General features: G+C 44.2%; 1 protein-coding gene and 1 pseudogene across 2 annotated transcripts in view; one reads left to right on the top strand and one right to left on the bottom strand.

The window, feature by feature from the left end:
• The window catches only part of Parp14 (poly (ADP-ribose) polymerase family, member 14), a 50,118-nt gene extending 29,356 nt beyond the window's left edge, over positions 1 to 20,762 (bottom strand). The window contains exons 1-5 of one of the 2 annotated variants that reach the window (XM_005386519.2): positions 19,816 to 20,762; positions 12,451 to 12,581; positions 11,429 to 11,462; positions 4,389 to 4,631; positions 1,819 to 2,055 (exon numbers count right to left, since the gene is read on the bottom strand). In XM_005386519.2, coding sequence (XP_005386576.1) covers positions 1,819 to 2,055; positions 4,389 to 4,631; positions 11,429 to 11,462; positions 12,451 to 12,581; positions 19,816 to 20,002 — 832 coding nt within the window. In that variant the 5' untranslated portion in view covers positions 20,003 to 20,762. Of the gene's footprint in view, positions 1 to 1,818; positions 2,056 to 4,388; positions 4,632 to 11,428; positions 11,463 to 12,450; positions 12,582 to 19,815 lie in introns of those variants that run through there. The other variant, XM_013515129.1, reaches the window with a different exon arrangement.
• On the top strand, positions 13,819 to 16,423 carry LOC102009404 (annotated as a pseudogene).
• Positions 20,763 to 24,402: the final 3,640 nt, after the last annotated feature.

Raw genomic sequence — 24,402 nt, 5'->3', positions numbered from 1 at the left:
CTTTGATGATATATTATTAAAAGGCAGCTCTACTTCCAAAGTGCTCAACTACAGTTTGACATATATTAACAGTGCACGGGTAGCCTCTATTTAATGCAACAATTACTTTACAGCTGAGTCAAGTTAAAATTCTGTTAAACTCTGTTTTTTGTTTTTCTGATAGCATGGATATTGCCGCCACACTAAGAAATGGATATGAGTTTGGCCAAAATCAAGGAAATGATGTTGGTTGCAGTGTGAAGAATATTTGGGCAATGCAGGTGAGGATAACGATATATAATGTAACAACCACTGTTGATTCATATTATTTTGTCTTGAGATGCTGTATCACTTTGAATGTTCTTGCTTTGATTTGTTTATGTTTGTGATACTGGTATGCTGATACTGTTCTATTTCTTTGTTTGTTTGTTTCTCATTTACTACTCTCTTTGAAATTTAAAAAAAAAAAAAAAGAATATTTTGGCGTTCAAAGTAAAGCTTGTTTGAGTAGCATGCTGGTTTTTCCCTCTTCTACATTCCCACAGTTTTAGCTTCAGTAGTTGACTTAAATTCCATTAATATCTTCACAAGGAGAAGGATAATTGTAATACCTTACCATGTACCAGACACCACTGTAAGTGGTGCTTCACACGAATTCAATTCATTTAATATTCACAACAACCCTTTGGGGTAGAGAGGCTATGATTATGAGCCCTTTGGATAAAATGATAAAATAGAGGCATCTGCAAAGTCCTCTGGGAGCCTAGTCCCACAGGCTACACCTCCCTCCATCCCTGCTACAATCTCCTTCCTGCAACATGTACTGAGACAGCCCCTCGTGTGTGTATGTGTGTGTGTGTCTATGTGTATGGGTGCATCTATGTGTGTGTGCTGTGTACTCTTCTCCTCCTCTAAGCCACTCTTCATTCTGTATTGTTAGGCAGGTACAAGGGACAACATCAGGAAGGGAATCAGAATGATTCCCTAATGAGAACCACTAACAAGTTGCATTAAAATAGTATCCGTGATGAAAAAGATGTTAAAAATAACTTCATTGTGTGTGCTTGCTTCCTCAGGGTGGTGTCAGGCATGATGGAAAGAATGTGATCTTCAGAGGCCAAAGATATAGATCCAGCTTCTCACCATAGTCTTTAGGGCTCTGCAGCTGGGCAGTACCAGTGACCACTAGCACGTTTTGAGCACCAAGTGCAGAGCACTTTGCATCTGTTACTTCACAATATTCTCATAAGGTAACAGAAATGTCATACCTACTTTCTAGATGAGAGAACAGAGGTTTTGGTGGTTAAAGTAACTTATCCAAGATCACAAATCTAGTAAACACCAAAACCAGGATTTGAACTTTTGTTGAACTAAGAACTACCAAAGATAGCAGCTTAAATGCCCTAAAGTTGCAGTGTAAAGAACATGCGCTGGATGAGGACCCTGGCAGGTAAAGGGGGAAGGAGGAGCACTTTATAGGAGCCACATATGTGTCTTTACTGAAACTTGCTGAAATTAATTTGACATTTATGTGGAGGGTTAATGTACAGATCATCTCTTTCTAAATGCAGTATTTGAAAGGTTTCGAGAATGATAATATTTTCCAGTCCATTAGGTGGAGACTCATGAGAGAATCTCCTTTATGTTTCAAAACCTTGGGAACGTCTCCAAAATTTTAATAACTGGCCTCATTACGCATCATATTCCAGAAGGACATATGATTAACTCCATTTCCAATATATGAATCAGCAAGTAAAATGCATCAGAATTTAACCAACTACCAGGATCTGCTTCAAATGACCCAGATTATGCCCAGGATGGTAGGCTAAGGGATACTACCTTTTCTGTCGCAAAATTCAATCAGAGCTGAACTCTCTTCAGGAAAACATTGAACATGGGCCACTCTTCCCCCTCCGTGGAAAGGATTTTCAAAGAAAAGTTGTAACTGGTAGTCATCAACACCAGGGGGCAGGTTTTCAACCCGGATTGTTTTTGTCTCTTCCAGATGTCTTGGAGACAATTGAAGCTGTTGCATTGAACGGTGTCTGGCACAATCATAAATAAATTTCATAGTGTCTACAAAAGAAAAAATATCAGAAAATTATTTGGGGTGATTTCTGTTTGTTTTGTTGTGCATGTGCATGTGTTTGTGTGGCTTGTGTATGCTTGTGTGGTCTGTGTGTATGTGTGTGCACATGTGTGTGCATGTGTGTGTGTGTGAGAGAGAGAGAGAGAGAGATTTGGGTTTGGAAGAATAAAGAGGGCCTTCCAGATAGAAAGGGCATGGTATTGCTTCAGTATAGCCCTCACAGGAGTGAGATGAAGTCACTCAGTCTCCTTTCCTCCTCTTTTCCATAGCTTGTCTCACAGCTGAGAGACACAGCTTCTCCCCTTCCACCTTCATTATTCATTTACATACAGGCTTGAGGTTCTCAAAAGCAGGAACTACAATTTACTCATGTTCACACTCATGGCACCTAGTCCAGTGCCTGGCACATACAATAGTGGCTTCCACAGTTTGGATCAGCATGTGTCCCAGAAGTTCATTTGTTAAAGGCTTGGTCCCAGCTTGGCATTATTGGGAGGTGGCAGAACCTTTAAGAAGTGGGACCTAGCAAGAAGTTTTCCAGCTATTGGGTGGAGAGGCAGAGGACAGTGGGATTCTGACCCCTCCTTCTGCTGTTTTGGCCGCAAGGTGGACAGTTTTGTCATGTGCTGCCACCGAGGTGTGCTGCTTGGCCACAGGCCCAAAGCAGCAAGGCCAGCCCAAAAGCAAGTAGACCAACCCACCATGGACTTAACCCTCCAAAACTGAGCCAGAATAATCCTTTTCTTTTCAGGTATTTCTTCCAGTAATTGGAAGCTGATTAATATATTAGATATTCAGGATTTTTGACCAGTGAACAAAAACCAAAGCCATTTAGATTCCCCCTATTAGAAATAATGATAAACTTTCCAGGAGTGGTGGTACACATCTGTAATACCAGCACTTAGGAGACTGAGGCAGGAGAGTCACAAGTTTGAGGCAAGGGAGTCACACGTAGCCCAGCCTGGGCTACATAGTGAGTTCAAAGCTATACTATACTACATAGCAAGACCTTGTCTCAAAAACTAAAATAATAATAGCAATAAACTTGAAATAAGAATAACTCCATTTATTAAGTCCTTACCATGTCTCAGGTACTATGCTAAGTGCCTTTCAAACATTATCTCACTTAATCTTACAGAAACTTTAGTAGGCATTATCATCTTCATTTTATTTTATTTTGATGCTGGAAATCAAACCCAGGGGCTCTTACATGCTAGGCAACTTCTCTGCCACTGAACTACCTCCCTAACCTTATCCCCATTTTATAGGTAAAGAAAGTGAGGTGCACAGAGGATAGTACGTTGGCAAGCCTTGTGTAACTAGTTAAGCGGCAGAGCTAGAATTTCGACTCCATGATCTCTGTTCTTGATTGACCATTCCATAGCCATGACCATGGGCTAATGAGGACTCAGATCTGCAAAATTTCCTTGTTTTAGGTGAGGATAATTCCTCTCCTGACAATGACCCTTAAGAACACTTATTCACTATTATCACATGCAATTTCTCATGCCTGCAAATGTGAATGACCATCAAAGTACTAAAGAGAAAAGTGGTAAAGTGGATAAGAGAATAGGCTTTAGAAGTACACTGCTTGGGTTCAAATCCAGATCTTCCACTTATTAGAATTTTTGTGCCTCTCTCAACTCAAGTGTATACTGAGGGTAATAAGAGTAATCACACAACCTCATAAGGTTACTGAAAGGGAGAAATCATTTAATACATATAAAAAGCTTAGCATAGTACCTGATTTATTGTAAGCACTACATGAGTGTTTGTTATTATTTTGTCATTATTGTCCAGTGAATCCAGTTTGGAAACACCAATGTGTACTCTTCCCAATGAGATAATTCATGAAAACGCTGACTCCAAATAAAGACTTTAGGTTTCTATTTGAATCTCTCTCTACCCCTCCCTCCCTCCCTCCCTCTCTCTCTCTCTCTCTCTCTCTCTCACACACACACACACACACACACACAAACATGATTGAGCACTAAAGCTCAATCTATTAAGCATACCAGAATTTATTTTCAAAACTTATTTGCTTCTGTTTCAAAAAAAGAAAGAAGGGGCTGGGGATTTAGCTCAGCGGCAAAAGCGCCTGCCTGGCAAGCGCAAGGTCGTGAGTTCGGTTCCCGGTACCGGAGAAAAACCAAAAAAAAAAAAAAAAAAAAAAAAAAAAAAAAAAGAAAGAAAAACATCTATATTAACTTGGGGGCCTCTTTTACTGCTACCACAAAAAGCCAGGCTCTGCCAGATGTTCTATTAATTGAGTATCCCAAAACTCCAGGTGTGGTGCAAAGGAAATGTCGCTTGAGCTTACCTGTATGTTTTTTAAAGGTAACCACAGCAACATCAAAATCTCGTATTACTTCCACATGAAAGTCATCGCTGGTCAGGCCACTTACATTCTCCACTAACAAGGTTAACATCATGTCAGTCACGTGTGCCTTGAGGTTTTCAAATGCCACCAAATTGGAAACATTTTCACATTCTTTTGGGATATCTTCCATCTCTTCTGATCGACTACTGACAGAGACTTCTGTATCTGGTTCTTCTGATGCAACTGATGTTAGATGGACAAAAAAGAGATACAAGGTGTTCTTTATCTACCACAGTCTTAGCAAAGTCAATAATCCTTAGGCATGCCCCTTTCTTTCTGAGCATCTTGGCTAACTCAACTAAAACACAAATCTTAGATAAACTTAGATAGCTTTTTTTTTGCTTTATTTAATTATAAAAATGAAATGTAGTATTCCACCTTCCATTACAAGAAGTATTTCCAGTTCAGTTTTTATCACATCCTTTATTGCCTTGTCTCACTGAGGAATCTACCTTATCCTTCATAGCACTCGACATATATTTCTATCACCACACTACAGTAAAACTATTAAACTAAAAAAATAAAAAATTAAAAAATTTTTAAATTAAGCTTCTCAAAAGTAAGGTACATGTTTATTCATCCTCATATTGTGGGCACATGGTACACAGCTGAAACTCAGTAAGTGTTTGCTGAATTGGAGACCTACTACTTGGCTCTCTGGAGGAAAACGAGAATATCCAACGACATATGCACACTCATGCTAAACACAAAACAGTTCAAAGTTTAAATAAGAACATAGCATTAAAGGAGATAAGTATGAACAAAAAGAATGAGTACTAGGCTAGCGATGAGGCTATATGTGTTCAGTCTCTGACTGCCACTCTTTAGCCACATGACCTTGGACAAGTCTCTTAATTATAAAATGAAAACACTGGCCTATGTGAACTAAACAGTAAGAGTCGTTCCAGCAACACAGTTTTACAACCCTGTGTCTATCAGCAGTTTTACCCTGAAAGAAGTGTGGTGAATTGACAAAAAAGAGCATCCAGGAGCATTTCAGGAGTCCAGGAAATGAATAAAGGGCAGGACTGGTGTGGAAAGGCTTCTGAGAAGATGAAAATGTACAGGTATTGGGGCTGGGGATTTAGCTCAGTGGCAAAAGCGCCTGCCTGGCAAGCGCAAGGTCGTGAGTTCGGTTCCTGGTACCGGAGAAAAACCAAAAAAAAAAAAAAAAAAAAAAAAAAAAAAAAAAAAAAAAAAGAAAATGTACAGGTATTGAAGGGTATGTAGAATTAGGAAAACAAGTGAGGTAAAAAGTAAGCTGGATCCAGCAAGGTAGGCTAGAGCCAGAATGCAGTCTGGCCTTTATCTCAAAGTTGTTGATGAGTTGCACATGGTTTCTGCGGAAAGAACCATAGGATGTTTAGAAGCAGGGCAGTGGGCTGCTCAGATAGAGGAGAACGTCATCAGAAACAGAGACACCGCCCACACTGGATTTGTGAGGTAATATTGGGGGCCTTCGGTGAGAGAGAGACTGATGAGAAAGTCTATGTGGCCAATAGATGGGAAAGATTAAAGGGAGACGCCTGAAGTTTCTAGATGGTAAAGGACAAACTGAGTGTATACGTAAAGAAAGTCACATTGATTTGGGGAGAAAGAGGACACACGTGGCTTCAGACACTGGCTGCTGGCTTACAATGGAAAGTTTACACAGAAGGTCCAGAATTTGAAAGGAAATCCAGACCCAGGATATCAATTTGAAAATTTCACATTTGGTATCCCAGGTGAGCAGTACTTCCCTGTCTTTGCCCTTGTCTCTTCTTCAGGACCTTCTGGTTGTTTGCTTCACCTTTCAGGCCCAGCCTAGCTAAGATCAGCCTGGAACCAGCTAATGACTTGATGCTCATATCCCACAATGCTGGTGTGTGTCTGTCCCAGAGTTTTCAACTCTTGTAAACTTCTGAGTCTTTTACTTTGTGCACTGGTGTCAGGCACGCCTAATGCATTCACTGTACAGCATGTCCTATTTCTGAGATTTAGGACCTGTTAAGTAATGGCTCTTCACCCATACTTTGTTCAGTTCTGAAACTGTTTATCCAGTTCTGTAACAGAAAGTACACCCACCCTGCCAGTATACTTCAGTTGTTTTAGTTGCCTGGGTAATAGTTCCTGTTCCAGTTCTAGTTGCTTCTAGTCTCTTAGAAATGGCTGGTCACTGTGATGCACATTGTATAAACCAATCCCAAACTGACAAGCCATTCTGCCTCTGTACTTCATACTTGCTTATCTTAGACATAAGATAACCCCAGACATCAGCGATCAGGGCCTTATATTTTGGGAGTAATCCCAGTCAGTGCCCACTGACATAAAATAAGTCTGTCTCCAAATATTGGGTGTCATTTCCGTGTTTCTGTTTGCCATTGCATCTGGTGCATCAGCTGGGAAGACTAATCATGCTGACGTCTTTGGTCATTGGTCGTGGCCCTCACAGACAGAGCAAGGACCTCTCCAGATCCCAACAGGAAGGCAAGTCCTCAAGATTTCTCAAGTCCCCTCAGAGGTCTGGAGGAGGATTCCTGGCTCCTCGCTTAAGTGGCTCATATTGGACCCAGAAGGGAGGAGGACACAATCTGCCTGCCTGCCTGCCTGCCTGATTCCAGTAAGACCCCTGAGGGCACCTCAGTTACTCAGTCCAGCAGAAAAGTCCTACTCAGCTCCAGCATAAGAGTTTAATCAACTCTTCTTAGTTAAGGCCACCCTCAAGGGAAGGGGGATAAGAATATTTAACCTCTGAGTTCCTGCTGAATGATTGTGTAAGTGGAACGGATAACAGAAGCAATAGGCTTCTCCATCTGTGTACCAAGACTGGCAAGTCCTGGTCATGAGAGCTGACTGGGCCCTCACCTGCAGTTCTGTGGTGATCGACACATGGCATAACGGAGATCTCACACTCTCCTTAGCTAAGTTAAGCCTAAATCCCCACAAGGGGCACAGAAAGGCAGGCATCTGAATGGTCTCCCTCCCTCCCTCTCTCTCTCTCTCTCTCTCTCTCTCTCTCTCTCTCTCTCTCTGAGGGGCACCAATCCTTTATCTGTTGCACCATCATTCAAGGGTACAAAACACACATGTCAGAAGTCAGAGATGGGAATTAATTAGTTAAAACCCACAGTCCCTGACTACAGAAAAACAGGGCTTTTCCTGAGTTAAAAATGAAACCAAACCACTCCCTGTGTCTCAAAGAAAAAAAAGAAGGAAAAAGAGGCCCATTCTTCCTGAGAATTCCAGCCAATTGAACTGATTCTAGCTAGCCACTGTCCACATTCGGCCACAGGGGCCCTCCTCCAAACCTTCTGCTTCACAATGGCTACACCTATCATGGTCAGATGGCATCATCTAATGTCCACCTGAGATGAGTGCCAACAGTTCCTGCTGAGTTCCACATTTTGACTGAGGAAAAATTGGATGTCAGCCCTGACAAATGAGTTTCACCCTGTCAGGCCTGAACAGATAGGACAGACTGAGCTCTGTCAAATTGGGTCCCCAAGAGCCCATGGGCATTACAAAAGTTAGGGGCAAACCTGTGACTTTCCTGTGAGACAATGGAACAGAACTCTCTGCCTTCAAAAGTTACCTCTGTCAAAAAGTTACCATCAGCAGAGAAACTAGGACTCTTGCCTCTTGCCCCTTCAGACTGGCACAAACTTGCAGCCTAGGAGGACATCTCACAAAACAGGAATTCCTGTATAAGCCAGTCGCCATACCACTTCTGGGAAAGACCACCTCTTCAAGTTAGAAGCAGCTGTCTCCTTTGCACCAAGCCAGTCAGCCTCCTCACTTAACCCTCTCATTTTAACTTTGACTGTTACCTGAAAGGAAGATGATGCCTGCATCAGCCTGAGACAGATAACCGCAATCCTAAAGTTCTGAAAGCTCTCCTCCCAGAAGTAAGAACTAAGGGCTTGCCTCCAGGCCTGGCCATCAACCATGCCACCTCACCACATCTTCCCCCCCATTGCTGTCTTGGGGAGCACAAACAGGTGTCCGGTCACACATGAGCCTGACAGATTGTTAATCACCTTGGGCCAGATCTCTGTGCCATCAACAATGCAGCCATCACCTTGCACTCTGCAGTTCCTGACCCATACACCCTCTTTGAACTGTTCTAGATTTAAAAGATGCCTTCCTTTGCTTGTGAGTTGCTCCCATGAGCCCCTTCAACTGGGAAGATCCTGAGACAAAAGGCCAGCTCAGTTGGACTCAATTGCCATAAGAGGTTAAGAACTCTCCCACTATTTGGGGGGAGACTCTAACAACAGATTTGGCCAAGCCACCAGCACCTTTCCCCCGAGGTTTCTCTGTCCCTTTCACCTCTGTCACAGTCCCCTGGGCAAACAGTGTAGACTGTTAAACTGCTAAAACATACCTCTCCAACCTGTAAAACCAGTTCAAGATCTCGAGGCTGACAATGTTGCCACAATTGCCCTCCAGACACATTGCCTCAGTCTTTTGCCATCCATAACCTGCTGGTACACATGCCTGGATCTAAAAAATACCTTCTTCTGCCTTCAATTGGTACCTGTCGACCAGCCCTTCTTTGCAATTGACCTGGACTCAACAGAATGAAGAGACAACCCACAGAATGGGGAAAAAATTTACTAGCTGCTCTTCAGACAAAGAAGTAATATCCAGAATATATAAAGAACTCAAAAAACCCAAATCCTGGGGCTGGGGATTTAGCTCAGCGGCAAAGCGCCTGCCTGGCAAGCGCAAGGTTGTGAGTTTGGTTCCCGGTACCGGAGAAAAACCAAAACCAAAACAAACGAACAAACAAAAAAACAAAAAAAACCCAAATCCTCCAAATTTAAAGTCCCAGTACAAAAATGAGCATCTAAAATGAATAGACACTTCTCAGATGAAGAAGTATGAACAGTAAATAAATACATGAAAAATGTTCAGTATCACTGGTCATTCGAGAGATGTAAATTAAAATCACAATGAGATTCCATCCCCCCAGAAAGAATGGCTATCACCAAGAAATCAACAATAACAAATGCTGCTGAGGCTGTGAGGAAAAAGGAGCTCTTCTCCACTGTTGGTGGAAGTGTAGACTGGTGCAACCACTATGGAAATCATTATGGAGATTCCTCAAAAAACTGAAATTAGAAGTTCCATTTGACCCCAGCTATTCCCCTTCTAAATATCTTTCCAAAAGAGTTAGAAGCATCATACCTTAGCAATATATGCACACCCATGTTTATAGCATCACAATGTGGAATAGCAAAATCTTGGAAGCAGACCTGATGCCCATCAGCGGATGAATGGGTAAAGAATATGGGTTTTTATGTACAATGGAATACTACTCAGCCATACAGAAGGATAAATTTGAGACATTTTTATGTAAATGGATGCACCTTAAGACCACAATTTTAAGTGAAATAAATTGGATACACATGCTTAAATATCACATTGTTTTTCATATGTGAGAAACCAAAAGCACAAATAAGGACCCAAATGGATGATACATATTGGGAAGTAAGAAGCAAATGCTCAAATGGGAGGAGAACAAGAGAGGGGGAGGAGAAGGGAAGGAAGGGAAAAGGAAAAAAGAGAATAAAAGGAAAAATGGAAACAAAGCTTTTGTAAATAAGGAGGAGAAGAAGGATTAAAGAGAGGGAGGGAAATGGGGAAAAAAGAAGAAACAAGATATATCATGTATAGGTACAAACTCCCTATGATGAATGCAATCACTATGTATATCAAAAGTACACCAATAAAGTCAATTTAAAAATGAATTTTAGATCCAGGAATACACAGTAGTATAAGCATAAGTATACAAATAGCTACTTCCTCATCTAAAACTGAGTTTGAGAGTACAGAATTTAAGGTATCTCCCAAGAAAATAATAAGGATTTAAAGGATCACAATCGCAAACACCGGGATTGGAATAAACACTGGGGCTGGGTAATGAGCCAACGCCAAATGTGAAGGGTGGAAAGCAGGAATTAATCCAAAGACACAAAAAGATTCCCATCTCATAAGAATCTTAAGCTTCTTAAGAAAAGCTGCTTATTGGATTCTACAGTGTAATCCTATGTCCATACCAGGTAAAAATAGTCTGCATTTTCCTAGTCACTAACTCGTCATTTTTCCAGGTAATGGCAGCTCTCATTCTCACGCCATTTTTAGAAAGAGAATGTTGCAGGAAATTACGCACCCTCACGATCAGTTCAATTTTAGAGAACAATGTTTTTTAGAATCTCTTTTGCCCTAAGATGTGGGTGCCCGTGTCACTTTTTCTTTCTTGCTAGGCTCACTTAGCATAGTTCCTCATTTCCTCCCCTTTACAACAGCAAGCTTAATTATGAAAACCAGTTGCTTCTTTAGTAACTGTCAGCTGGCACCACAGACCTATGCTCAATAGTGCATTAAGCAGCAGAGTCCATGACATCTGCTTGGCTGCTGGCTTTTCCTACAGCACGTGAGATCAGAAGAGCTGCTGCCTTGGGGCGGGGGGTGCATTCCACATCCTGCAGCACCTCTGGGGAGCTGTTGTCCACAGAGGAGTCACACCTCCCTCAGGTGGCTCTGGAGGACACAGCCAGTGCTTGCTAAGCAGTGCCACCTGACGACCATGCACAGCATCCACAAACATGTCACATCTGTCCTTGCTTCCCACTGGCCAGCTCTAGAGTTCAGTTCATTGCCACCACCTAGGGACTCTTTTGCCTTCTCCGCTGCAAAACATTTCCCAGTCTCCAGAGGGAACTATTCCCATCCTTGTGAGCTAACCCCTGAGAGCTCAAGGAGCTCCCCTGTGTCTGGCTTCTGCACGGCTGGCTTCAAATATGAAGATCACACATTGCACGGCAGCTCCCAGCTGAATAAACTCTGTGTTCTATATGTCAAAAAGGGAGGATAGGTGCCCCAAGTGTCTTCTTCTTTTTTAAAAAAGTTAGTTAACTTTATTGGTCTCAAGTGTCTGCTTTGATAAAAACAAAACTGTCTGGTGAAGGTCAGAGTCATTTCAACTGACATTTTACCTGGTTCTTTGACATCTTCTTTGGTCTTGGATTCCTGAAACCCAGACAATAAAGTAACATTAATATACTGATAATAATTTCTTTACACTAAGATAATGATCCGGGGATCCCCCTGGAGATATAGAGTGTATAGAAACCATAATGTAAAGCTCCAGGAATGGGGCTCTTGCATGCATCTGGGGCCACATGTCATAGCATCATAGTATCTACTTACTAGCCACAACAATCATTGGTGAAAATGAGACAAAAATAAAAGAAATCCCAAATTTACACCATTTGGGATTTTATTTTTGTGTTTTGAGGCAGGATCTCCCTAAGTAATCTAGATTGGCCTGGAAACCACAATCCTCCCGTCTCAGACTCTCAAGTGCTGAGATTACAAGCATGAGCCACTGCACCCAACTCTGCACCAAGTGTCCGGGGTACAGGTTAAGACCTAAGTCACGCAAAGAGCTTAGCTCATGAAGTTCTCCCCATTTAACATTTATTGTTTACTATACAAGCAAAATGGTTCCATGTCTTCTAAGATGTCATTTCATTTAACCCTCAATAATCTGACAATCTCCTTTACAATTAAGGAAAGATTACCTGCAGTATGAATCACTGTCCCCTCAAGATGATGTAAAGAGAAAAAGAAAATAGCAAGTTTCAGGTTATAAAAAATCCAAGGCCAACAGATCCAAAATTTTATATCCTAAACCAGGGATGGTGAAACTTTTAGAGCTTTCAGTGATGCAAACAGCCTGCAATGGCACACGTGCCATAGGTTCGCCACTACTGTCTTAAAGCAAAATTACTGTAACCCTCACATTTTGCCTTTTCATGTGTCTAACATCAAACAAAAGTGCCTCCTTCTTCTTTATTCCATGTCATCTCCTCACTGCCCTCCCTCCCTCCACATGTGTAGCCCGCTTTTCTCACTCCACTTTGATTTATGCTTCTCATTCTACTTTATCTCCTTCACTGAGATTCCCATCTGGGAAGAACAGTCTGGATCCCTGTGTGCCCTCAAGTTTACTTACATTTGTTGAAATTTTCTCCTTAGAGTCTGGGACTTCATCTGGAGTGGTGGGCAGCTGGACAGTTAACTGGAAAGTTCCTTTTCCTGGCAAGACTAACTCATGATTTGTTTTTTGCAGAACTTTCTGCCGAACTGAAATATAAAAAAAAAACACACAAATGACAAGCAGCCTTCATTTACATAAGTATACCATGATTTCTATGGCTTCCTCACCTTCAGTCAATGGCTCAGTTAGTTTCTCAAGAAACACTACATAAAGTAAAAAGAGGGAAACCTTAGCTAGCAGATGTGGATTTGCTGTTCATTTTCCAACATATTTTTAAATAAATACTGCTAAGTTTGGACATGGAGTGTCCCCCAAGGGCCCAGCACTGAAAGATTAGTTTCCAGCCTATGAACTAATGGGAAGTGGTACAACCTTTAAGAGGTGGAGCCTGGTGGGAGGAAGGTAGGTCACAGGCGCCAGCCCATCCTCTTCCTCTTCCTCTTCCTCCCTTTTCCCCTTCCCACCATGAGATGAGGGCTTCCTTTTCCAACTACTCCCACCATGATATACAGCCTTGCCACAGACCCAGAAGCAACTGGCCAACCGATCCAGGGCTGACCACTCCAAAACTTTTGAGCCAAATTATTTCCTCTTTAAAAATTACTTATTTCAGGTATTTTGTCACAGTAACAGTAAGCTGACTAACAAACAGCTTAATAAGCCTTGCCACAAAAACCTCAGTCTTCTTATCAATTAATGAGGTTAGTAGAGATTGTCTTGTTGTAGTTCAGATGAACTTGAAGAAAAATTATAAAGAATTTAATGCAGTACCTGTTATGCAGGCACTCAAAAAGTGGTACAACATTCATTCTATATTGATGTGCAATAATGAAAGCAACCCTCCTGTAGAACCAGGGCAGACTGGGTGCTGGGACACAACATGATGAAAGCCACATTTTCAGAAGGGATTCAGGTGACCATGAACAAAGTGACCAGGAGCCTAGGTAGAAAGCTGTTTCAGCCAATTTGTTAACCTGTAGGGATAAGGCCTCCCATCTGATGATAAAGGGAACAGAAAAGAAAGGAGGAGTGAGACTTGCAAAAAAATAATAATAATTAGCACTTGAGGAAACTGGGCACCAGTGAACAAAACGAACAGTGGACCAAAGAGTCCAAAGCCCTGAATTCGACCTTCAGCTCTGCCACAAACTAGCAAAGTGACTGTAGGCAAATGCTTTAACTTCTCTGGAATCTGTTTCCCCACTCAAAGTAGGGAAAGGGTAGGAATGCTTTCTGCAGTACCATCAAGAATATGGCAAACGTGAGCTGAAGTTATCAGAAGGAACAGCCAGACAGAGAAGGGAAATCAGTGTCACCCAGACCATGGAGAAAAAGAAAGGAGTGAGTTAAGGGAGGAAGCGCGCTCAGCATGGTCAGAAAGTACAGAGGTCAAGGAGAAAGTGGTTTTTGCCAGCACCCTGGTGTTCGTGGCTGCAGCTGTGGCACAAGTGTTGGTAGCAATGCTGTGCTCTGGTGTAGCTGGCCTGATGATGTCAGAGTCTCTCATAAAGAGGGGTTCGATCACTTTCCCACCTGGTCCAGTCCGGACCTCACTTGGATACCCACTCAGAAGCAGGCCTTGGAAACAGTCTGGGAAGGGAGATCAGACTCTAACTTTGCTCTTTATGGGTAGGGCAAATATTTCTGCATGGACTCCTGAGGGCCTATGCTGAGCTGGACTGAGGCCTGAGGACTAGTGGGGAAGCCTGTTTTATAAGGCACATGATCTGCTCACATGCATCTTTGAGTTGCATTCATTTTATTACTTCCCAGACTTTCTGTTATGGTTCAGATCTAAAATATCTCTTCAAATTCTCATGTGTATGGAAGGTGACTGGGTCATAGGGACACTATACTCATCAATTTATTAATTTGCTGATGAACCCAATGAGCTAAATGTGAGGTGGAGCCTGGTGGGAAGATGCGGCCACTGCAGATGTGACCCAGAGGTGGATCTCCTTCCCAGCTCCTCTCTTCTCCCTCTGCTCCCCTGCTGCCCTGGATTGTGCCCCTCCCCACCACCGTGCCCCTCTGCCCTCCTGTTTCTGCCTTGGAGTGAGCTGACCATAGCCTGAAACCATGAGTTAAAATAAACCTCTCCTCCTTTCCACTGGAGTTTGGGTATTTTGTCCACTGACAGAAGAGTGGCTAAGACACGATGACAAAGTCCTGTTTAGGCCTCTAAATGTGCCAGCCTTTTCTCTAACTGTACACACTGCGAACAGGCACAAACATTTCAGGAGAGTAAAGGTAGTAATATCAGTGTGTGATCCCCACCCACCAGGGAGCAGGTGAATCTGGGAGGGAAAAGAGCAGAAACTCTGATGTCTACCTTCCCTTGCCCACACAGGAAGTTTCCCTCCTGCACCAACCTCAGATCATCTATGTTTGATTTTATTTAAGTACATGGTTTCCTCACCTCAAGGTGTCTGGCAACAAGCAGGAGCAAACTTGTGACCAGAAAGTATGACAGAATGTACACATCCAAAATAAGGTTGAAAATGTTAGGTCAGGGTTCTCAGTGGTGCCGAGCCCGGGGCTTGCAGCAGCAGCAGCAGCAGCAGCAGCAGCAGCAGCAGCAACAGCAGCAGCGGTGGCAGCGGTGGCAGCGGGCTCCGAGGCAGAAACAGGCAACTGTGCCGGCCTGGCACTAATGTCTCCCTTTGTGTCTCCCCCATCCTGTCCTATCCCCCAACCCCTGATGCGCTTGGCCCATCAGCACAGCAGGAAGGCCTGGATGATGGCCCCGACTTCCTCTTGGACTTAAAGCAATATATGTAGATCTTCAAAGTGATGCCGCTCTGCAGGTGGACATTTCTGATGCTCTGAGTGAGAGGGATAAAGGAAAATTCACTGTCCATACATAGAGTTCATTGCCTTATCTTAAATAAAATGAGTTTTCTGTTGTTGAACAACATGAGGAATTTATCTAGCATCATGACTTCTTCATTGAAAATGAAGACTATGCAGGTTATATCATCCCTACAGCACCACCAAGGCTTGATTTTGATACTTCAAGAGAAAAGTTACAGAAGCTTGGAGAAGGGAAAGAGTCAAGACAAAGGATGAATTCACAAAGAAAAAAAAACAAGAACTGGAAGCTGAGTATTTGGCAATATTCAAGAAGACAGTGGCAATGTATGAAGTGTTCCTGTGTCCTGTGGCAGCTCATCCTATTTTGAGAAAAGATTTAAATTGCCATATCTTCTTGGAATATAATCAAGATTTGAGTGTTTGAGGAAAAAATAAAAACAGAATCTTAAAGATTTCTTTTAAAACATGGTCAAATCAGCAGATGGAGTCGTTTCAGGAGTAAAGGATGTAGATGATTTCTCTGAGCATCAACAAATATTCCTTTTAGAATATCATAACCGAGTTTAGGATGCATCTGCTAAATCTCACAGGTTGACAAGATTCCACAAAAGTGCTGCAGATAATCACAACAGAATTGGTTCTTCATTATATGTTTTAGGAACTCAGGATTCTACCAATATATGCAAGTTTTTCCTCAAAGTTTCAGAACTGTTTGATAAAACAAGAAAAATAAAAGCACTAGTATCTGCCAATGAAGACCTCAAACCTTCTGACCTTTTAAAATATTACTTAAGAGAATTTCAAGCAGTTAAGGATTGCCTCTACTGAAGATCTCGGTCATTAGTGTATTATGAAAATGCTAACAAAGAGCTGGATAAAGCAAGGGCAAAAAATAAAAATGTTCCGCCGGCTGAAACTTCCCAACAACTATGCTGTCAGAAGTTTGAAAAAATATCTGAACCTGCAAAAACAAGAACTTACAGACTTTAAGACAAGAAGAGTTACTGCACTCAGAAAAAATTGAGTGGAACTTGTGGAATTAGAACTGAAGCATGCCAAGGGTAACCTCCAGTTGCTGCAGAACTTCCTGGCAGTGTCGAATGGAGATACATGAACCACTTTCGGTTCCTGTTAAAAAGGGCTGCCTTCCTTCAGATCTTATTTTTGTTTTCCTAATGATGTTAAGCATTTCTGCTCACCAAAAGCAAAGCTGACAAAGTGCATCTCCTCTACCTCTCTTCTGAGAAGCAGCAAGCAGTGCAGTTTATGCCACCCACTGTGTCCCTGGACAACGTTCGTCACCTGCACCCATCCTGCCCCAAAGCCCAGAGTCCAGTCTTTTTTAAGTAGCCTTGATAACTGGGTTTATTTTATAAATAGTGTTCTTTATGTATGCCAATCTTATTTACCTTTAAATCATTTCTAAAGTTTAACCTTTTCGAATTACATTGTTCAAATAAGGTAAAGATGGCCTTTCTTGATTTTTTTAAATTTTGTTTTTAAAAAGTATTGTCAAATACCCATCCACTGAGGAATGGATAAAAAAAATTGCAGTATTTTTACATAATGGAATATTACTCAGCTATAAAGAGAGATAATCTCGAGGCTTTTATAGGAAAATGGACCCAACTAGAGACCATATTCATAAGTGAAATAAATCAGACCTGCATGTGTAAGCACCGTATTATATCACTAGTGTAAGAACCTGAAAGTGACTAAAATCTAGGAGGTACAGTAGACACTGTGAAAGGGAAGGAAACTGCTCAAAAGGAAAGAACAACTGGGATGAGGGAAAAGAGAAAAGAAATAAGGGGAAAAGATATACATGTATACACAGAATAGCTAACGTAGTTGTACTACTGACTTTGATTGCTCTACTGAAAGGAACAGTTAATGTTTACCTGTATGATCAGTCTTACATGTCTATAGTTGTTTATCTGAGTGTCCAAATTGAGGATATCAATATGTAATACAACAACCATTGTTAATTTCCTATCACCTTGTCTGAGATTCTGTATTGCTTGTATTGTTTTTCGTGTTATTTTCTAAATGAACGTGTGTTTGATAAGATGTTTTCATTCTTTTATCTTTAAAATTAAACAAGTATTGTCCTGTATACTCTTAGTTCATTCACATATTTTTGTAAAGCATCTTAATCACACTTACTTTTAATGATCATAAAAGTTATGGGCCAGACTTTATATAATCTTTCTAAGTGTGGGTTCTGAAGAAAAATGCATTAATTAGTACGCTTGCCTTAAACTTGTAGACTAAACCAATTATTGTAAAATAACCAGCAACAAGTGATAGTTTTAAACTCTGAGGTCATGTATAGCTCTAAAATTTAGAGTAGCTACAATAAATCTACTTCAGTATTATGGTTTTAAAAAAGAAAAGTTAGGTCAGGGTTTAATGTTATATACAGTTCAGTACCAAGCACTCTTGCCTAACATGTGTGAGGCCCTGATTCCATCCCCAGCCCAGAAAAAAGGAAAGGAGGAAGAGGTGGAAGTGGAGGAAGAGGAGGAAGAGGAGGAAGAGGAGGAGGACTTGGGAGGATAATCAGTTTATCAGAAATCCAGTTAACTCTACAAAAGCCAAAAATCACTTCCTATTCATTCCTATTTGGTAAATACCACTCTACAGAGGAGAGCTGGTAGGCTCATTTCTACTGTTCGGAGGCTGGAGGCTTAGATGAATTGAAGTCACGTCACACTGTGGGCCTGCACCTGTTGAGCCCACTTCCTGGCGTGGAGGGTGCAGGGTAGAGGGCAAAAGTGTGCAGCAGGACTGCCAGGATTGGACCGTTCACTGTCAGCAAATTCTTGATGACAACACACTTGAGAAAGTGGTTCCCCACAAGGAAACTGAAACTGAAAAGGCAGTTTCCACCCTCTAAGAACTTTGGCCATAAACAGTTCCCAAAGGTTTTCAGTTACTTGAGCTGAGGAGTCAGGGAAAAGAGGCCACTGAACCAGGCTGAGGTGGAGGAGGAGGGGCAGGCGCCTACAGCTGTGAGGAAGAAAGCCCGGCAGGGAGGCTGCTTGCACTCTTACGCCGCTGACATTTTGTATAATTACTTCCATTTTTGTTCATTTGGTGTCTGTTATTAGCAGACCACAGAGACTCTCCAAGTCCAGGCGCTGAGGTCACCTGAGGGGCTGGCTCCCACCACCCACACTCACCATGGGACTCTCCAACAGAGCTGCCCAAGTCCCTGGCTCACCGCCCTCTGGGGGGTTCAGACACTGGTGGTCTGGGTCCACAGTCTGAGCATCATTGCTGAGGCTGGTGGGAGCCTAAGAAAGAAATCCCTAAGGGAATCAAGGATTCTGATGTTGGCAATTGGAATCGAATTGATGACTTATCTCCTCAGCCAGCCTCCTGGACACCCCGTGATGAAGGCAGTCCTTGGAAGACATTGTTTTTGTTTTGTTTTGCTTTGCTTTGTTTTCTTTGTCTTTTTGAGACAGGGTCTTGATATGCAGTTCAAGCTGGTCTTGAGCTCACTTTGTAGCCCAGGCTGGCCTCAAACTCACAGCGATCCTCCTGCCTCAGCCTCCCCAGTGCTGGGATTACAGGCGTGCGCCACCATGCCCGGCAGAAGACACTGTCTTTGGTTTTCCATAAATAAAGGGTGTCTTGTCCCCTTCCATCCTCACTTCCTTCAAACCTATCTGTGTGCCCTTCTCTTTCTGCGCCATTTCCCCCGGCTGGATCCCTGCCAGGCCATTCCAGTCGCTCTAACTGCATGGCCTCCTAAGCCTCCCTGCCTCTACTGTGGCCCAAAAGCTTCTCCTGGTCCAGTGACTCAGAGCGAGGCTGATCGGGCTTGTCCACATACTGAGGGATGAGACCTGGTAGGCCCAATGTGTGTGGCCTGGCCTCCCTTCCCAAGTAGGAACAAGGCTGCCAAGCTGGGGAGAACTCTGCCATTCAAGCCCGGGAGGAGGAAACTTCCCCACCTTCACCTCAGAGCATCATCTGCTGCCAATCTACCAGCCACCTCAGGCAGGGAGGAGACAACAGCAGGCCAAGGGCGCTGTGTGTCGTTACCTGCAGCGCAGGGCCTCCCCTCCCTGCACAGACCACAGCGAAGACCGTGTTTACACCCAGACCAGGTGACTCTGGGAAGCACCGCTGCCCCTCTCTCAGTGACCCTAGACAGAGTCTGGAGGCCTCGGGCATCTCCGTGACCCATGAGGAATTATTAGGAGTCCTCATTTTTCTTAGCGTCCCCCACAACAACAGCAACAGGGAAAACCAAGAAAGGGTTAGGAAGGAGAGCGAATCGCCTGCCTATGCCTGCCCGCACCTCCAGCCCCGCCGGGACGCGCCGAGCGCAGCGCGCACAGGAACCGCTGCGTCCCGGTGCGCTCCACTCCCTCCCGGCGCCCCAACTCCGGACCGCTACGTGGGCGGCCCCCGCACCCGCCGGCCAGGACCCCATCTCCTCCGGAGAAAGAGCGGTCCGCGCCCTCCTCGCCCTCCGGGAGCGCGCCTCACCGTCCTCGGAGAAGAGCACCAGGAAGCGCGCCGGGTTCGCGGGGTCTCTGCGGACCTCGCACTCGCCGCCGCCTCCGGACCGCTTGGCGCTCTGGAAGTAGGACTGCAGCTTGGTGTTCAGGTTCTTGGGGGCGTCGGGGCCCCAGGACCCCTCGACCAGCAGCGGGAAGGCGCGGGACGCAGCCATCCTGGGCTCCGCCGTCGGGGACTGCGCGGCCACCGCTCCTCCGGGAAGTTAACGCTGCCTGTTTCGCTTTCGTTTCCTAGAAAAACTCTCCGGGCCGGAGTTTCTGTCTTCAGCTGAGCCGCCCCCGGATGGGAGACCTTCCCCAGTCCACACCCTCTTCCCCGCCACCGCAAGGGCAGTGGACGCTTGGGGCTGGCGCCGGCCGCTCTGGCCTCGGTCCCCGCCACCTGCGCCCGGCGCGGTCTCCGGCCTGGCCTCGCTGCTCACCCGCACCGGCGGCCCGGGTCACCGGCCGGCGGGCACAGAGATCGTTCATGTTTGAAAGTCCACAAGCCCGCATTTCGCAAGGGAATAAGATGGCCAGCAAGCCGGGGTCCTCTTAGGACGTTCATTTTGAAACTACTTTCAACAATCAGTGCACTTATCAGACTCGTACCTCTCTTTCCTCCCTTTGAGTTTTGTTTCCGGATCTGCGAATATTATTTGGATAGAAAAGTGGGAGAAACGACACACTCCCAGACTTTGTGGAATGCTTAGGAGGGGCCATGTGGAAGGACACATACCCGGCCCTCACCGAGCTCAGCAGCTGTGGGGGACACAGGGGTGTGACTCTAAGAAAGAATATTCAGGTGTTCTGGAACAAATGAGCAGGACAGGTACCCGGGCCTAGGAAGGGTCAGGGATGACTTCACAGAGCTTAGAAGGATCGGGGTGCCTCTGGCTGCCACTGGCGGTGGGAGTAGAGGCAGGGAGGCCAGCCCAGCAGCTACTGGGTTTTTTTGTTTGTTTGTTTGTTTGTTTTGTTTTTGTTTTTTTTGTTTGGTTTTTCGGTTTTTCTCCGGTACCAGGAACCGAACTCACGACCTTGCACTTCCCAGGCAGGCACTTTTGTCGCTGAGCTAAATCCCCAGGCCCCCCAGCAGCTACTGGAACACTGGGATATTGGAGGCAGCGCTTGCTGAGCTGGAGAGAGGGAAAAGCTGCAGACGACGCCATGGTCATCCGCGGGTGTCCTGAGCAAGTGGCTAGAAGGTGGTATCATCTTCGATGGGCAGCCAGTGGAGTGGTAAGAGAGGAGGACAAGCTGAGAATGTACATTCTCCACCCGTGATAAAAGGGTGCTTCCAGTCAGGGGGAAGCGCCAGCACTTTAGCACTACCAGGACAGCAGGGTCTGTCACCCTAATGTGTCCCAAGCAGCCTGGTTTCCTGGGGTAGGGAGAAGGAAGGAAGCTGAGGCAGCAAGGGCAGCCAGCTCTCTCCATAGTGTGGCTGTGAAGAGGTCAGAGTTGGGCGGTAGCTAGGTGGCTGTAGCATCCAGGAGGTGTTATCTTTGGCTTTCCTGGCCCTAAAGATTTTTAAGCTAGGAAAGTCTTAGGCATGTGTATATGCAGGTGGGAAGAGAGGGAGGTTAAAAACACGGATAGGAGAGACGGTGGAAGGGTTTCCTGGTGTACTGAGAGCAGGACCTTTCCTGGGCACCGGCAGCAGCCCCTTCTCAATGCGCACTGACCACTGACTCCAAGTCTCTGTGGAAGAGGGGTGCGGTCCCCGAGGACCCGCCAACATCACAGCTGCTCTCCTCTGCAGAGAAGCACATTGTCCATTGTCTCTTGGTGCAGATGAAGCTGAATGTCAGCATGAAGAGAACCACAGCTGGGCCAAAGAGAGCTTCCTAGGCTTTTACTCCTAATCTATGAGATGTGATCAAATGTTCAATTTTTTTGAAAAAAATGTATCACAGTAAAAGATACGTGGCCATTAATTTCCCTTAAAATACTGCCCTGTGCTTCAAACGTATTATTCCCTCACTCTTACCATTTTCTGAAGCAGTTCTGCAAGTCCACTTTTGTGAGTGTCTTCAGTTGTACTGTGGTGGCTCCTTCAAGGTCCTGAATTGAGGTGAAACATTTACCTTTCACGATCATTTTGACTTTGAGGAAGAGCCGGAAGTCACGCGGTGCTATATCCGCTGAATAACGAGGATGAAGACACAGTCTCATATTTTTAGGAGCCTGCGTTTCCATTGGATGATACCTGCAGCAGCATTCACTGTATTTTTTAGGAGACCGATAAAATCACTCACGAAAGAGGACTTCAGGAACTGCGTTAGAAAGGAGCAAGAACAATGAGGCGTGGTTACAATGAGAGGGAGTATTCTAAGGGGATTTAATGAAACTGACTTTTACTGTAATTATTTTTAAGTATCTACTGTCTCCTCTGATCACAGCACGTGTAACAGTGCTGAACGGCATCCTACTGTCTTCAGCTTTCTACCCCCAGGGGGCGCTCTTCATCTGATCCCCGAATCGCCCTGGACCCCAGCAGGAGCAAATGGAGAGAACACAGCCGGGGAGATCAGATCCAGGGCAAACAGTTCGGACTCTCCTAGGGCATCCCCTCTGTCTCACCTCAAAACACAACAAAGATCAGCAATCCCTTCCCCTGAGTTTGGGGGCCAGGTGCTGGACAAATGGTTTCCTTATCATCCTCACATCCACATGTTATAAGAAATGATGTTTTAGCTGGCCATTTGGGATTGCTCTTTAAGATTTATTCACTAGCAACGTGCCTCACCACTGGAGCTCTGCTTATCATTCCTGGGCGGACTGGTCAGGAGCAGGATGGCAGGTCTTGAAAGCCATGATGTTAAGCAGGTTGTTAAACGTTAGGCCCTGATGGACAAAGGAGGAGTCCCAAATAGCAAAATAGCTTTGCCAGCTGCAGAAACAGACCTCAGTGTATAATTCACTTACAGACAGGTATTAGGTCTCAGACCCAAAGCGATCCCACAGTGCACAAGGACCTGTGAAGGTTATACATTGTGCACAGCCTGGCCATCCATCTCCACGACAAGGAACGGCACATTCCCTGGTGTCATGGCCCATACCCAACGATCTCAGAAAGGGGAGCATTCCTTAAAGACCCTCCCACCTGGGGCTGAGAACTGATTTGGGTTCTTGTATGATTAAGGCCTCTGAGGAAACACTGACCATGCAGATGGAATAACGAAGACACTTTCAAGATACCGACATTCCAAAGTAACCGCTAAGGGAAATGTTGACAAGCATCATAGCCATCATAGCTCCTTGAACCCCACGAGTAACTTTTTGTGTGCATGAAAAGGTATCTAAACTCTCACTTGGTGGGTCCCTTTGTGGCATCATGTGCCTTCTGTCTTGAAGATATAACTCTGTATCGGCTTTACAATAAATTCTGCCTTTGCTTCTGCATGGCCGCCTATGTGTCTTGACTGAATTCTTTCAGCAGCAGAGAGAACCGAGGACCAAGGAAGTGAGGGGCTTGTTCCTCTCTGCATCAGGATCCAGCTTCCTTGTGACAATGGAAAGAAGATTCTAGAAGGAGCAAACTGTTGAGCATCATCAATGCCTGCAGAACTTTTTCTTCTAAGTTATTTGCATTCTACTCAAACCCTTCTTCTTCCATAGCGTGTTTATCCTCTGTCAGTTCTTTGTTTCTCATGGGTGTCTGCTTCCTGAAAACCTCCTTCCTTCCTAGGAGTCAAGTGTCACTTGTGGGTTTGGGACCAGGGACAGGGGTGGAGGATGTGGCCCTTCCAACACAGAATTTGTTATGTTTGTGATGCTTTTCCTTGGTTCTCCTACCTCACTGCCACAGTACTGTCAGTATAACAGTCCATGGGTGCATTTAGGAGTGAACTTCCGTTTGCCTACTTCATTTAGATTCTACCTTTCAGCCTCTCTACAGACTTTTACAGCTTAGCACCAAGCTCCTTTCAACCTGCCTACAACTGGCACCAGGCACTCCCTTTCTCCAGGAATAATGTGGGTTTCACTGATACTATGGTTAGCTGGGTGGTAGAAGGCGTTAACATTTTTCCTGGATATGCAGTTAACCACTAAATCAGATTCACATGTATACAAGGCACACATTAACTCTCAGAGAGCACAATCTAAATCATATTTAAAAAGAATAACATACAGTATTATGCATGATCTCCACCAGTGGTATTATTAATTATTGAATAATCAGCTCTTTTGAGGGGGTAAATGTGTAAGCTGGGTATGGTGGTATATAACTGTAATTCCAGCACTCTAGTAGGCTGAGGCAGGAGGATTGAAGCCCAGCCTGTGGACAACTTAGTGACTTAGCAAGACCCTGTCTCAAAATTAAAAAAAAAATTTTTTTTTTCCAGTACTGGGAATCGAACTCACAACCTTGCACTTGCCAGGTGGGTGTTTTGCCGCTGAGCTAAATCCCTAGCTCCTAAAAAAAAATTTTTTAAGAGCTGAAGATGTAGCTCAGTGGAAAAGCCCTGGGTTCAATCTTCAGTGCTGCAAAAATAAAAAAAAGTTTGTATATGTATGTATGTTATAAATTTTACAGATGTAATGATGGCCTAGCAAATAATTTATAAAT

Source organism: Chinchilla lanigera, unplaced genomic scaffold (assembly GCF_000276665.1).
Source record: "Chinchilla lanigera isolate Chin_1 unplaced genomic scaffold, ChiLan1.0 scaffold00026, whole genome shotgun sequence".
NCBI classification, from domain to species: Eukaryota; Metazoa; Chordata; class Mammalia; order Rodentia; family Chinchillidae; genus Chinchilla; species Chinchilla lanigera.
Note: the sequence above shows the minus strand (reverse complement) of the source record. Positions and strands in the feature narration are given on the sequence as shown.